Source organism: Miscanthus floridulus, chromosome 8, assembly GCF_019320115.1.
Source record: "Miscanthus floridulus cultivar M001 chromosome 8, ASM1932011v1, whole genome shotgun sequence".
In the NCBI taxonomy this organism is placed as follows: domain Eukaryota; kingdom Viridiplantae; phylum Streptophyta; class Magnoliopsida; order Poales; family Poaceae; genus Miscanthus; species Miscanthus floridulus.
Genome location: NC_089587.1, coordinates 210,913,122 through 210,928,117, shown reverse-complemented (window position 1 = coordinate 210,928,117; position 14,996 = coordinate 210,913,122). Strand labels below are relative to the sequence as shown.

General features: G+C 40.3%; 1 protein-coding gene across 1 annotated transcript; it reads right to left on the bottom strand.

Moving 5' to 3' along the window:
• Positions 1-1,142: 1,142 nt before the first annotated feature.
• Positions 1,143-14,893, bottom strand: LOC136478082 (exocyst complex component SEC6-like). The gene is made up of 25 exons (XM_066476414.1): positions 14,536-14,893; positions 12,185-12,223; positions 11,944-12,032; positions 11,714-11,804; positions 11,321-11,410; positions 11,130-11,209; positions 10,501-10,593; positions 9,647-9,673; positions 9,387-9,494; positions 8,678-8,810; positions 8,549-8,596; positions 7,788-7,843; positions 6,936-7,044; positions 6,660-6,800; positions 6,402-6,581; positions 6,202-6,285; positions 6,019-6,105; positions 4,999-5,043; positions 4,828-4,906; positions 3,349-3,418; positions 2,727-2,814; positions 2,254-2,343; positions 1,867-1,983; positions 1,688-1,750; positions 1,143-1,508 (listed from the first exon to the last, which is right to left on the bottom strand). The coding sequence occupies exons 1-25, from the start codon at positions 14,656-14,658 to the stop codon at positions 1,377-1,379; spliced, it is 2,262 nt and encodes a 753-aa protein (XP_066332511.1). The 5' UTR covers positions 14,659-14,893; the 3' UTR covers positions 1,143-1,376.
• Between the last annotated feature and the right edge of the window lie 103 nt (positions 14,894-14,996).

Genomic DNA, 14,996 nt, shown 5'->3' with positions numbered 1-14,996 from the left:
ATACGATGCATGTTGCAAGTGCTAGAATTCAAATGTTTCGGTAGAGGTACGTTGCAAGTGGTTCATATGGATGTTGCGAAAGTAAAGATCGGTATGTTGTATATGTTGCAAATGTTTCAGAGGCATGTTGCAAGTATTTCAGAGGCATGTTGCAAGCGTTTGTTCAAAATATTTCATCTGTTCCAGACTATGTTGCAAGCGTTTTTTATCTGGACGTTGCATATGTTTCACACATATGTTGCAAGAGTATGTTCAAAATGTTGCAGCTGTTTCAGTCTTATGTTGTAATAAGTGTTTTCATGTTGTGAGTTGTAAGTATTTTATCTGGATGTTACATATGCTTCACACACATGTTGTAAGTGTATGTTCTAAATGTTCCATTTGCTTCAGACGTACGTTGCATTCAAATGTTTCATGTTGCAAGTATTTCGTGTTTCAGAGATATGTTCATAGAGTCATGGGGACATGCCCCGGACGCCGGGAGAAGGGGCGCGGCGAGCCAGGGGCCCGTGAATGGGCCGACAGGGCGTGCTCGTCCTCATCACGGCTCCCGGGTCCCACCCGCGCGGAGAGAGAGAGGAGGGGGTCAAGGGTAAGGAGTGGCGGACCGGGGTGGGGTACGTGTGCGAGGTGGGACGAGACGGATGGGGACAGATGTGCCCATGTAGCAGCGATACAACGCAGCGGTAGGCGAGGGCTGGCGACCGAAGCCCAGGTCGCGTGATGGCGTTTCTGCTGTGTCGTTCGATGAAAGTGCGCCCAGGTTACCGTGACCAAATCATATCTCGTCGGATGGCTGGACGCCAGCGATTCCCCTCGTCTAAACATCGTCGACTTTATCCGTCGTGGCGCTGCTCCAACGAGCAGTGCCGGAAAAAGAAACAAATTCATTCGCGATGCTTCACTGAGGACGGTTGGGAAGTCGCCTTCTGCTTGGGCGGGTTCGGCCTGTACCTCGTCGCCTCGAACACATGTTTCGAATGGCTCGACGGACCCACGAGCGAATGAGGCTTCTCTGCACGCCGTCTATATGCTATAGCCGCCTCGTTCTGATTTCACGGAGATTACAGAGTAGCATACATGACGTGCGCGGTGCGCCTGAATCCGCAGCTGTCAAGCGCGTACGATGACTTAGCGCAAACTTCTTGCAAATAACAATCATTTTATTGAATAAATTACATGTTTTTACACCAAAGTTCTCTGTAGCTAAGCAAAGTGGAATATACATTTTTGCTCCTGAAGCTGCGTACACACTGATAGTATAAACGTGAAACCCAACAGTAGCATCGACAAAAGAACAAAAGAATGATCATTTAGAAATGAAATGTAGTCTTTGTCTTGGTGGTAAGTTTGTCCACTCTGCTGCAAGTCCTCACTTACTGCCCAAGCTTCCTCCATATGCCTTTCTTTGCTGTCAAGCACTTCAATTTGCCAAACACAAAACCGGACTTCTGAGGGTTGCCATCCACAAGCGAGTTCTCGTATATCTCTTTGCATTCTTGTACGACCTAAGAAACGACTAGGGAGTAAGAATCTACGACCAAATTACTAGTAAGCATACGAAAAAACCCTAATCTGTCAATAAGCACAAAGTGGCCTTCCGTTGGCCACAGTTGACCGTTCATAGGATCATGAAAACAGAGCAGCACCAATGACGCATACGATGTGAGAGGTGTTGTGACGTTACCTCCTTAGCTTCCTTTCTTGGAATGCCTTCCCGCATTGCCACAAGCTTCTCGACAACCTCAGGCTAAAAAGCGCAGATGTCAAGTTGTAGGGCATAATGAGAAATTAATGCGCTGTTTCATATTTTTAAATAATCAAGCATTAGCAAAGCTGAATATATTTGTTAGGCAGACAAATTACCGGGCAATCAGGTTGATGTTCCAGTATATTTGTGTAAATGAGAGTAAAGCTATCCAAACTCTCAGCTGAAGCTAGCTCCCTCATATCTGCCAGAATCCGCACTCTGCTTTCAACTTTCTGGATCAGTGTAAAGACAACTTTTCAGTTCCAAGTTAGTAATACAGAAACATCATATGCCTTTCTAGGACAATGGGTGTTCAATGACAAAAAATCCCCACAGTATCCACATTTTAATAAAATGCATGCACAAAACTGCAGACGATTTTCAGCATTCGAACTGTCACATGAGACTCTGGCTAGTTTTCAGCTTTGAATGAAGAAAAATCTGTAGTAGTAACTGAACAAAATCCTGGCAGAAATTATACACCTAGCAGAAATTATACTTACTGTCACGTTGATGTGTTCCCTGAAGAAATCCATAAGCACCTCTTCATCTAACCTCATCCTCTCTATTGTGTCTTCTTTTATGTAGTTTTTCTACAGACGCAAAGGAAACACATAGTAATTATTGAAAGGACATGTCAGACAGCAGTTGTGAGATTAGCTTTTGAAAGTTCTTCTCAGACATAATATTACATGTCATGTGAATTCCTTTTTTGGAGGTGAATGTTGTCAAATTGGTATGAACCCAGTGTACAGCAGTGACTATTCTGTACAGAATCATTTCTAGGAAACACTGCAAGTCTTCCTTTTAGAGTGTTAATATATATTATATGATCCTTAAAGTCCCTCCAGATATGGACATTTAGGGTACAGTATGACACAATTTAATTAACTTGAACACTACATCAGATATGGAGATTTAGGGTACAGTATGATACGGTTTAACTAACTTGAACACTAAGGGTAGTTCTGCAAACCTGAGAAAGGAGATGATCAACATAGACCACAATTGTTTCCTCTATGCAAGCCTCCACAAATCTTCGAAATGATCTTTCTTCAATATACCTACAAACACACACACACACACACACACACACACACACACAAAGGTATTAAACTAAAGCACATAAAGACAACTATTATAAGCAAAACTCTAGACTGTTAACATTTAACTTCAAGAAACTAAATTGACCGGAGCAGAAATTTGAAGTGTACATTCAAACAACACTCCGTAGTTTATGAGAAACACGACTGATATGTTGAAAACATTAAATAGTGCAGACAAAATTAATTGCACTGGATCTACCTGCAACTTTTAACATTCACAAATCCATTCAAGTATTTTAAATTTATTAACATGCACATGAGTTTCCATATTTGGCAAACACATTGTTTATGTTTGATATTTTGGGATCTTTCAGTAAACTTCAGGCGTGGCTTGATGGCATAGAATATGGTGTGGTGCAGTTTTCTCAAAACTATGCCACAAATCATTTCATAATGAACAAAATATGTATAGGCAACAGGATTTTCCAGGGAATGTACATTCCTACATAGTTCCATACCACATGTCAGTTTTAATAGGAAAATAAAGCTTACATTTTAACATCACCAAAGTAATCAGCAAATGTCGCAACAAGATATTCTGTGACCATTCCCTCCAGCCAGTCTGGGCAGAAAGAATCGTGTGAGAAAACAAATTGCAACCAGACATTCCATAGACAAGAGAAGACACTACATGAAGTATGTCACAAAAATTAGGCAAAGCACACTAGAACAGTTCATGACTGTTGGCACCTTTGTGCCAAGCAGTACATCAACTTAGCTTGCTTACTGGGAGGGTATTAACAGAATCATGCTGGACTCACTACAGAATCACATGTCAGATATGCCCACTTGGGATTCAGCACATAGTTATACAGCCAACAACAACAACAACAACAAAGCCTTTAAGTCCCAAACAAGTTGGGGTAGGCTAGAGTTGAAACCCAGCAGAAGCAATCAAGGTTCAGGCACGTGAATAGCTGTTTTCCAAGCACTCCTATCTAAGGCTAAGTCTTTGGGTATATTCCATCCTTTCAAGTCTCATTTTATTGCCTCTACCCAAGTCAACTTCGGTCTTTCCTCTGCCTCTCTTCACGTTACTATCCTGGCTTAGGATTCCACTACGCACCGGTGCCTCTGGAGGTCTCCGTTGGACATGTCCAAACCATCTCAACCGGTGTTGGACAAGCTTTTCTTCAATTGGTGCTACCCCTAATCTATCACGTATATCATCGTTCCGAACTCGATCCCTTCTTGTATGACCGCAAATCCAACGCAACATACGCATTTCCGCGACACTTATCTGTTGAACATGTCGTCTTTTCGTAGGCCAACATTCTGCACCATACTACATAGCAGGTCTAATCACCGTCCTATAAAACTTGCCTTTTAGCTTCTGTGGTACCCTTTTGTCACATAAGACACCAGATGCTTGGCGCCACTTCATCCACCCTGCTTTGATTCTATGGCTAACATCTCAAAGAATTTGAGGGTGTGTTCAAAAGAATGGGATCGCTCTATGATTTTAGGGTTTAGTTTAAGCTAAACCCTAAGCATCCAGGTCCTAATGCTTCTTATCCAAAAAGGCCTTGAATGTTAACTACTACCAAACAAGTGTAACCAACTGTTAGCACCAAATATGACAAGTAGCTGTTGAAAATAGTAGGCAATATTTACAGAAAATCTATCAATGTCTTACAGAATGAAAGGACCTGCAGGCGTTAAAATTCAAAAACTGACCTGGATGCACTTGTCATATATGAAGTGTTTGGTTTGAGTGGGAGGCTGATGGTTCATTTTATACTAGCTTCAAACCTATTTTTCTTGTTTGCTTCGTGAAATGGAATGGGTTCACCTGACCCATCAACTCATCCCTCATAAACACACATCTAGTGTAAACATGAGGAATGAGGCCATCCTACCAAATTTCATGAGATTATCTCATGCTGGGCCATTCCATCTAGGATCGATTAACTTCAGAAACTAAACACCCAAAAGAAAAAGAGAACACGGACAATGCTGCTATTGAAGTACCTTTCTGGTAAAGCTTCACGAGTAGATCCTGCACACCTGGGTCTTCAAAAATAACACTAACAGTTTGGAGGACAGCCTCCTGTTGAAAGAACAAATAATAATGCTTGAAATGACTGTTTCATGGATGAGGTAAATAGATGTATAGCTATATCGTATGCATGCAGCACAAACCTTGGCAACCTCGAGAAATCCTTTGCAAGTGTCCTCAAAATTAACCTGTAACAGAATATTTTGCTTATACTTCAAAAAACATAAGGTGAGTGAAGAGATAAAAACATTGTACAGTAAAGAACAATTAACATCAAGCTATAAATAGGGTTAATATTTTCAGTTTTACAGAGAATGCAAGAATACAGCCAAGCACCCAGACCAGTAGTCGACAGGGACCGGATTTCTCCCAGCCAGTTTGTTCTCCCGATTCAAATTTCAAACATCCCAGTTTTGGAAGTGAGATTGGTTCCCAGTGGAATTTCACTAGCACAAACAACATTTGCATATAAATAGTACAGTATTTGCAAAGCATGCGATGCTTAGATTTAGGACAATTCTCAATTTTGCAAGTTATGATCCAAGAAACATACATCTGATGCTTTCTAGCTAGGTAGGGGAGTACAAGTATGGTGATATTTAAGAATGTATTCTTTTTTTTTTTACAACAAGAATGTATTCTTTAGACCAACCACAACTCCACAAGAATGCCTCCATGTTGGTCAGGTCAAAGTTGAAAATTACACCCATAGGACTAATACATATTTACATCCAAATTTTGATTTATGAATATCAAAATCCAGACAGCTTCCATCTACTGATATTTGCCAGGAAACTTTATTCTGCACGCCAGACAAAAGTAAGAAATTTGGTTCCTACAGAGAAAGAGAACCGATATAGCTAATGCATACAGTCTGGTTGCTCTCTGTACCCTTAAAAAAAGTATGCCTAGACAAGTTTCTCTCTCCGGAACCATGCCAGGAGACTTTTTTTTCCCCTTCAGAGACAAGTAAAAATCTGACCCTGGTGGGAAATAGAACCCTGGCCCTGATACTATGTGTAACATTTCAAGTTCATAAGAAGAAACTTAAGAATGACTGAACTATGTAATTCAAAAAACATGAAATCATCTCTTGACAAGTTAAAACTTGGTTGAAAGAATGACATCTAATAAAGAGCAAAAGCTTTGTCACAGATTTGCACCTGTTCAGCATAGCTTTGTGGAAGTGCCTCCAATGTACTGCTACTTAGCTCTGATGAAAGTTCGTAGCAACGCAGGTTATTGTTAATCTGCACCCACATACAACATAAGGATCAAATAATAAGGAATAAAGGAAGACAGGAAATTCACATCTCGTCGAGGTCCAAAAGCAGAAAGGAACATACCAATGCACATAGAGATTCCAGACCAACATCAGAAGCCGGCTCCTCAAGTCTTTGCCTCTCAGCTGCTTGAAAATCAAGCATGACCTGCAAATGACAAAAATAGAAGATCTAAATAACGTATTAACTGATTACAAAAGCATGAAGCACAACACAACAAACCTGGTAGACTACATAATCTCATAGGGTAACTATATAAATACCTGAATAACCGCAAGAGCAATGCGATATAGCATGACGTCTGTGCTGTTGTCTCTAACTATCTGAACTTGCTCGGTCAATATTCTGAATAGATCCACTGCTGCAGGTGTATATAGTTTTCCATCCTCTGTGCTCTTTGGTGGTTGTGTTTTGTCAGCCTCCAAAATGTTACTGTACCATTTCTACAGAAGAAAACAAGAAATAATACATGATTCTCATGTTTAAGTTCATCTACATTCAACAGATCTAGAAAGAAGTACCTTGGTTGTTGCCTGCATACGCTCAACATACATGTTCATGAGGGGATCCAGTGCACCACTTTCAGAACAAACTTGGGCAAGTGATTCATCCACACCAAGACCAATCAAATTTTCTTGATATTGCACAACCCAACCAGTCACCTACAGTGATTAGTCTATTAATGAGCTTGCTAAGAACAGAAGTAAAAAAAATGTTTACTGATTACTCATGAATCGAAGGAGCACAATCTGAAAAGGTGTGGTGAGAATTATATTATGATATTTGAGATAAGGTACCTTCAGGATATTTATATTTTGAATATCGTTTGCTCTATCACTGAGAAGTCGAAGCATCTGAATGAATCTCTCAGTATACAGGTTTACCATGAGCTGGAAAATTTCATATCTGTGCAGAAATAAGGAATGCGACAATTTAACGTGTTGGCAAAGATAAGGAAACCATCAGGAAATGTTCTGCAAATCACTAGTTCTAAGGATAGCCCTGCTTCCTTTCAGGATATTAGCTTTAGATGGCATGTCAAAATAACCAATCAGGTCATCAATATTCTATAGTAATAAAAGCAAAGACTTCTTCCCTTTACTCCTGCGTACTAGTTTTCAGCAATAACATTACTTCTGTTCTCTATCAACTGACTTATCGAGAAATTATAAGAACATGAATTTGGAAGCGTTCACAAAAGGTAATTTTATGAGACACAAATTGCGGCCCATTGTGTGAGCTCTTAACATGCCTTTGTCTTGTTATAGTTTTTTTTTAAAAAAAAAAAGTTATAGCAAGAGGTGGCTATTACATTATTTTGATGTGCACAGACTTGTCTTTATTATAGTAAACTGATTGCCAACTTCCTGCTTTTTGTCTTGTAAGGTGCTGTCTTTCTTTCGGTAGCTGGTATGGTTTGTGTCAGTGTCTGTTTGGCTGGGTTAAACTGGAGGCTTATATTTCCCGAGTGGGATGCCGCTCGCCATGCTGTAAACGGTTGAACCGTCTTTTGACTTTAGTTGAAAGACGGGGGCTATGCCCTAAAACTCTAAAAAAATTTTGCCAACTTCCTGTGTATACAGAACAGATATTCCAAATCTAGCAACTAGATAAATGTAGTTTATACTTTATACTAATTATCAACATACCTAGGAGGAAAGCATGGTGCAACATAATCATATATATCGCCAAGCTCATCTCCAATCTGTGTTGCAATAGAAGCAAAGTAGCAAGCTATGAGTCAAAAAGATTGATAAGGTAAACCAAGGCAAGTACATTCTATAAAGAAACATCAGGTACTTCTTTTTACACCCCAAATTACAGAGCCAGTAGGATGGTGAGATCCCCCCCCCCCCCCCCCCCCCCCCCCCCCCCCCCCCCCCCCATCTCCCCTCCTGCTCGCGCACACGCGCGCGTTAGTCACAAAAGAAAGGTGGCATTTTGGATATTACACCCAACCACTTCTAAGATCGCTTGCCACATAGCATGTCTATATATATTTAGATTTGTCATATGGAAATAGTATGCATAAATTGTCTTGAGAATGCACCTAATATCACAATTAATTTGTTTTTCAACATATATTTTGATACAAATAAATGATCGAAGTTGTTTTGGGGACCATGTCTATGTTCAAAACAGTACTCTTTTCTGTGACGAGGAATATTTGTAGAGAAGACAAACAACATTTCCCCTCATGCATGACAAATAGGTTTTAATTAGCTGATAATATTGTATGGTCCGGACTGAACTGTGAATTTTTGTGTACCAGGTTAGTAAAATACTAATTAGCAAACATGTTTTGACCATGACAGCTTCACCATCATGAATCATGTAACTCATGAGTCTAGAACTCACAGAAGTGCATTCAATCAATCAATAAACCAAAGCTAAGAAATAGAGTTCTTACTGCTTTGGCTTCCTCCAAAGCTTCCATCAAGTCCTCCACAAAAACAAGCTGCATGATGAAAACATTAGCTACTGTTGTGCATGAATTGCAATACTAGATCCTAAAATCCAGGATTGACTCAAGTACTACCTCAGTAAGCAACTTATTGAAGCGGGCCTCAACAGCCATCCTGATAGACTCATAGCATTTGTCCTTGTAGCCCTTTCCCTGAACCTTCGATTTTTCTTGAGTGCCCTTTCTTGGGGTTGCCCCTGCACCTTTTCTGCTAGCATTGGGAAGGGCAGCGAAAAATCATTAGTAAGCCGATTATAGAGAACCTGGTAACTTATATTATTATTCATTGCTTTCTCACATATGCTATGACTGATATAGATACCTTAAGGACAAAAATGGAGTTGTAAAGGATCAAGTTGTGTGACACTAGGAAAGCAATACAATCAATAGTAGAAACAAGTCATCAAGTCTTGCAGTTACAAAACGTGAAAGATGGCATTCTATGACTGACATGACCATCAGAATAATATGAATATGCAGAAACGGATGAAAGGTTTCCTGCCATCTTTATTGCTTGTGAATTCATTTACTGAACTCAGGCACAACTTAAGGTGCACAGATGTGCAAATGCTGGTATAAATAAACACAAAATGCAAGACTTATAAAAAAAAACACACAAAATGCAAGACATATTTCTGTGTTACACATATCATAATAGCATAAAAGTGAAGGTTAATAGAAAATGCTATATCCTGAAGGACTTATGACTGCACTCCTCTAAAGCATGAAAGGTATCATACTGGAAGAACAGAAATTTATCTGGCGAAGAAAAGGAGAAGTGTACTTTGCAGTTCTACGTTGGTTTGTTATTGTCGCCATAGCACCAGCACCCTCAGCCTCAGCTGCTTCTTCTGCAACTTGTTGATCTAAGATCTCTTGCATTTCAACAACCCTGATGTAGTCCAAAATAAAATTGATGCAAGAATGTAAATTTGTGAGTGCCATGATATACCTAATAGAAAATAAACATAAAATATATTGTATTTGAAAAATATATTCATTGACAAATTTGTATTAAAGCAAAAATTGAAGAATGAGCTGTACCTCAAAGCTCGAACCAATGTCTGAGGGCTGCAAAATTAAAGGTGGAAGTATAAATACTAGCATACATAGTGCATGAGGTACCTTTAAATATAATTAAAGCATGTATTCTGAGTTTACTGTTGCAATATTGATAAACCAATTTTTTGGATAAACAAATAGAAAGAATAGATAACAAAGACATGTGCCATTTAGATCATAACAAGCAGTAACATTTTTTCTTGAACAAGCAGGACAGCTGCATACCATTACATTAAGAAGGGAAATAAAGGGGAAGAGCCCTTACAAACACACACACACCCCAGATCAGAGAACTCGCCTATGTTACAAAATAAAACCCAACCACAGCCAAGACTTAACCAAAAATTGGCAGTTTGGCACAAGGACGTAACAAGCAGTAACATGATTATTGCATGCATCTTTATTGTCAATGAAATATAATGTGGAAAAATGTCTGGAACAATAGAGTCATATCATATTTGGATATATCCTCCAGAAAAAGCTACATGTCGAAGAGGGTAAGGCAACAGAAAAGGCAGCAGGTTGCTTTAAATATAAGATAGCCTATATTTGTCTCTAGGGGTTGTTTGGTTCATGTCGTCTCCAACAAGAATGTGAATTTATCCTGCTCAAATGTAAAAACATTATATTTCAATTTTGAAAGGCAATTATTCCATCTGGTGTTTAAATGCTAAAGAAACCTGTTTGTTGCAAGACTTAATATTTAGTACTTTGCAGCAGGTGCATATAAGAAGAAAAAACGTGACCAGAATCTAGGAATCTAAAACAGTGCCTCGATTTATAGTCATATGTCATAATCATATAGAATAAACAATGCATGTGGCCAAAAAAGTTACCTCTCTTTTGAAAGTTTGAAAAAGTTAGTGATATGGCCCCATAATGTTTTCTCAAATGTTTCCCATGTTCGATCAACATCCTCAAAGTATTCTCTGTGGAGTGAAGAATCCATCAAATGAATTACACTTGTGTACTTCATTGCAATACAGAACTCAATAATTTTTTTGCATCCATTGATATCGTAAAAGAGGCTAGCTATGAAAATAAACGGTTCAGCTCAGCTAGGTAACGCATCATCCTTAGAAGGATCAATGAGGGTAAATTTTCTTTTCTTCAACTGTTTTTTATTATGCCATCAGCAATACTTCTATTACCTGTCTATTGGAGTAATTAAAAAAAGCCTAAATGATTCACAGATGGACTAAATTTGAAAAGTAGAAAGTGGTTGGTTGAGTACAGTTGCATATGCAGAGCAGTAGAAACTTCATATTTAGAAAAAATACATGCTACTGGTAATTAGTTAAATGCTGATTTAGGTGACAAGTGACCTTAGAATGAAGCAAACCTCTATTGGAAATGCCTATCTTATTCTAACAACTAACAAGGGAGTTGAAAGGAAAATTAAATAAGGATGCTGTGTCTCATGAAAAATTAATATTAGATAGCCTTTGAAGTTCAAAAGGAGAACCTTAATCTTCCAACTTCTTCCTTATGAGATGAAGCAGCAGCTAGAGCAAAACGCCTCTTACCATCAAGAGCTGTTAGTCTCTAATTTCAACACAAGCAAGATGACAAGGAAGAGTCAGATAAATAGAAAATTACCATTAGCGCATCTGAAAATGGTGTTGACTGATAAGTCAAAGAAGAAGAAAAATCAACCTCGTAAGTGTGAATTAACTCCTTGTCATTGCTTAATGAGTCACGTGCAGCAGCAGCCTCAACAGAAATGGACATCATACCTCCCATATCCTACCAGCATACAAACAAGTATACTTAATTAGGTTTCCATGGTCCTGTTTCCTGTAACGTGGTTAGCTCGATCTTTTCATAACTACTTCCTCTGTCCCAAATTATAAGACGTTTTGGCATTTCTAGATTCGTAGCTTTTACTATGTACCTAGACATAACATATATCTAGGTGTGAGCAAAAGCTATGAATCTAGAAAAGCCAAAACATCATATAATTTGGAACGGAGGGAGTATAAGAAAACGCAAAAAGCATGATGCCAGAGAGTGGGAATGCAATGGTGACAACAAATTTGGTTAGCAAACCTTTAGAGTTGTGTTCAAATTGTTTCTTGCATTGCTAAGAAGCTTGATCTTGTCATGGTTCTCAATTAAAGTTTGACACTCCTGACACAACCTGCAAGCAATTAATGAATTAATGATAATAGGAGCGAGAAATGAAGGAAAAAACATATAAACTTTGGAAGTATGCTAGTCTAGCATATCAGTCAAGCAAGAGAATGTGAAAAATGTAGAAATCAAGATACATAGCTTACTTGTCTATATCAATGAAATTCTCACGTAGTTTGTTTATTGTTTCCTGAGATAATGCTAGAGCATTGATGCCAGCATGGGCTTGCTCAACCTGTCAGTTTTCAAGCATATCCAGAAATAACTCATCATCCAGCTGACACACATGAAGGGATATAGATGATGGAAGCGGCAATAGTAACGTAATATAACCGAACATAGTTCAGTTAATAAGTATGCCTGCTCATAGCAGATATTAAGGAATACCTGTTCTGCCACCATTGTACTGAGTTGTGCATCATTTGTCTGAAAAAATTGTAAAAAAATAGTTAGACAACAAAAAGGTACACAAAGTGGTTGAAACAGTGAATGTGATGATAAAATCTCAAGAAGATATTGCACTTGCATATGTCCAAATCATTTTCTATATAACATATTATATTTTAGCGTGCTTTCTTTTGTGGCTCAAGCCATTTTACGAGATGACCAATCTAATTTAAACAGCTTCTGTAAGTATTCTCTAACACCCCATTTGGATGTAGATATTGGAGCTTGGAATTTGGAATTGGAATCAGGTTTCCCTAATTCTGTTGTTTGGATGCCGTGGAATTGGGATTTGGAATTACAACCCCAATTCCTTGGCATTGGACTACCAACTAGAAGTGGCCTCTCCCAATACGGAGAATCCCGCCGCCAGAGATTGGGTGTGGCTCCGTATTGGGTGAAATTGGGCGTTCTGATCCACCGCCCTGACCCTCTTCCGCATGCGCCCCCAAGCCCCAACCCCGACGTCTTCCTAGCTGCCCCAACCCTCTCCACGCGTGCGCCCTGAGCCCCAACCCTGACGCCTTCCTGGCCGCCCCGACCTTCTCCGCATGTGCGCCCCAAGCCCCGAGCACTGACCCCAACGCCTCCCTTAGTCCCTTGCTGCCCCCACCCTCTCCGCGCATGCGCCCCCGACCCCGACGCCTCCCTTGCTGGTCCACCCTCTCTACACCGCTCCAGACCCGATGCCCGGCCACTACCGCCACCAGGACCCTCTCCGCATCCTCGAGCCCTGGCGCCTCTCTCACCGCTCCTTCCCCAGCTTCCGGTCATGTGAGGAACTGGGTCATGTGCACAGTGAAGAGGCAGAGAAGAAGATGGATCGATTCTATGTACATCCAAACGATTAGATTTGGTATTGTAAGCCATTTCCAAAACAAGGCTGATTGGTACTGTAAATGATTCAATTCCAGCACCTCCAATATCTACATTCAAACACTCTAAATCTTTTCAACAAGAGCCTGAGCTAACCCCAAAATGAATTTGCACAATAACAGCAATGAAACAGAAAAAACATGTAGCTAGCTTATAATCAAGATAACAAAATACAGAGAAATAAAACAAGCATAAGAACGGGGTGACTGAATAAACAAAATCCCACCCCAACCAGCTTAGGACTAATAAAAGGCATTCTTGTTTGTTGTTTGTCAATAGAAGACAGGAGATACCTCAATGATCAATGTGCATTTGATTTTCAGTTTGTGTGGAAATTCAAAATATTTCAAATAGCAGGTTGAATTTTGTCTGTTTTACAGTTCAAACATTGTCCTAAAGTGAAATACAAAAGCAGGTAGACTGACAAAAAAGGCAAGCAAACAAAAGGAGCGAAAGGCCCCAACCAGTGTCATCTCAAAATTTTGTTCAGGTTTATCTCTCCACTAGCCTTATTTGTTAATCAAACTTTAGATATAACTTGTATGGAAGAAATGTGAGTTCCAGTTCAATAACTGAAAGTGTGAGTATCAAACTATATTAACATAACACTGTAACAGCTTGCTAGCACCTTCATCTGACACTGCGGAACAGAAACAACCATCTATATCAAAGTTGCAGATAGCTCATAGCTCATCAAGGTTTGAACCAAGTGTCCATGCTTTTAAACTTAGCAGTTCCAGCTTTGCATAGAAGATAAATTACTTGAAAAAATTGTGCAAGACTTCACCATAATCGGAGAGATCTCTGATTCAGCTAAATAATTGAGCTAGCCCAGAATATTGTGGCACATTTGTCGCTACGATTTCAAGCATGTGATTCGCCTACCGTTCTGTAATGATAGTTTTTTCTCTCGGTGCGTTCACATTTTTTACGCTTATGTGCTTTAAGTTTCCTATGTAATAACACCTTGTAACCTTGCATTTCTCTCCTCTACTTAAATGACATGGCAGTGCTCCTGCTATTTAAAAAAAAAAATCATCACCATTTCACATGAACATATTGCCTATACTGACTGCAGACAGAATTGAACAGTCACCCACCTCTGGATGTGGCACTATAAGAAGCTCAGTGGCACATAATAACTTAGTCATTAGTCGTAATTTCGCGAATGTAATTACAATAAGCTGGGAATAAGACTATGATCCACGCCACGACTAAATTTCAACCAAAACAGAGCAGCGTATTTGGGCTCAGAAGTCAGAACGGAGGAGAAAAACTACATGGAGAGGTCCCGTGCGACCAGGTTGAGAATGACAATCCGGGTTTACCCAACACATTCGCCTACTACATGAGATTCCGCTGCAATTGGCGGCACCACCGCGAGTAGAATTTTGAGGTTTCGGGGTGGATCACGTCACCTGCTGCCGCGCGAGGTAGTCGGATTTGATGGAGGCGATAGAGGAGAGGAGCTCCGGGAGCGGGAGCAGCTTCGCCACCTCGCGCACTGCGGCCTCCTTGGCCTCGATGCCCAGATCCTCCATGGTAGCAGGCCACCGCGGATGCCGCCGCCAGCAGCCTGCGCACCGGCCCCGCGAGTCGCCTCCGAATCCGGCGGGGAGGCGCGGGGAGAATGGACGCGGTGGGGGATGGGAGACGGAGAGATCGCGAGGACGGCTGGTGTGGTGTGGTGTGGCTTCGGTCCTGGTGGTTGAAGGTGACTAGCGTGGGGAGAAAAACCGAACAGGTAAGGTGCCAGATCTCACATCTCCTGAGGAACTCGAACAAGGGGTAAACTCAGTCTAAATAAACTCAGAAAAAAATCAACACGGAGAAATTGCTACGTGCTCCTCAGTCCTCACCTTTCCTCAGTCTAACTCAG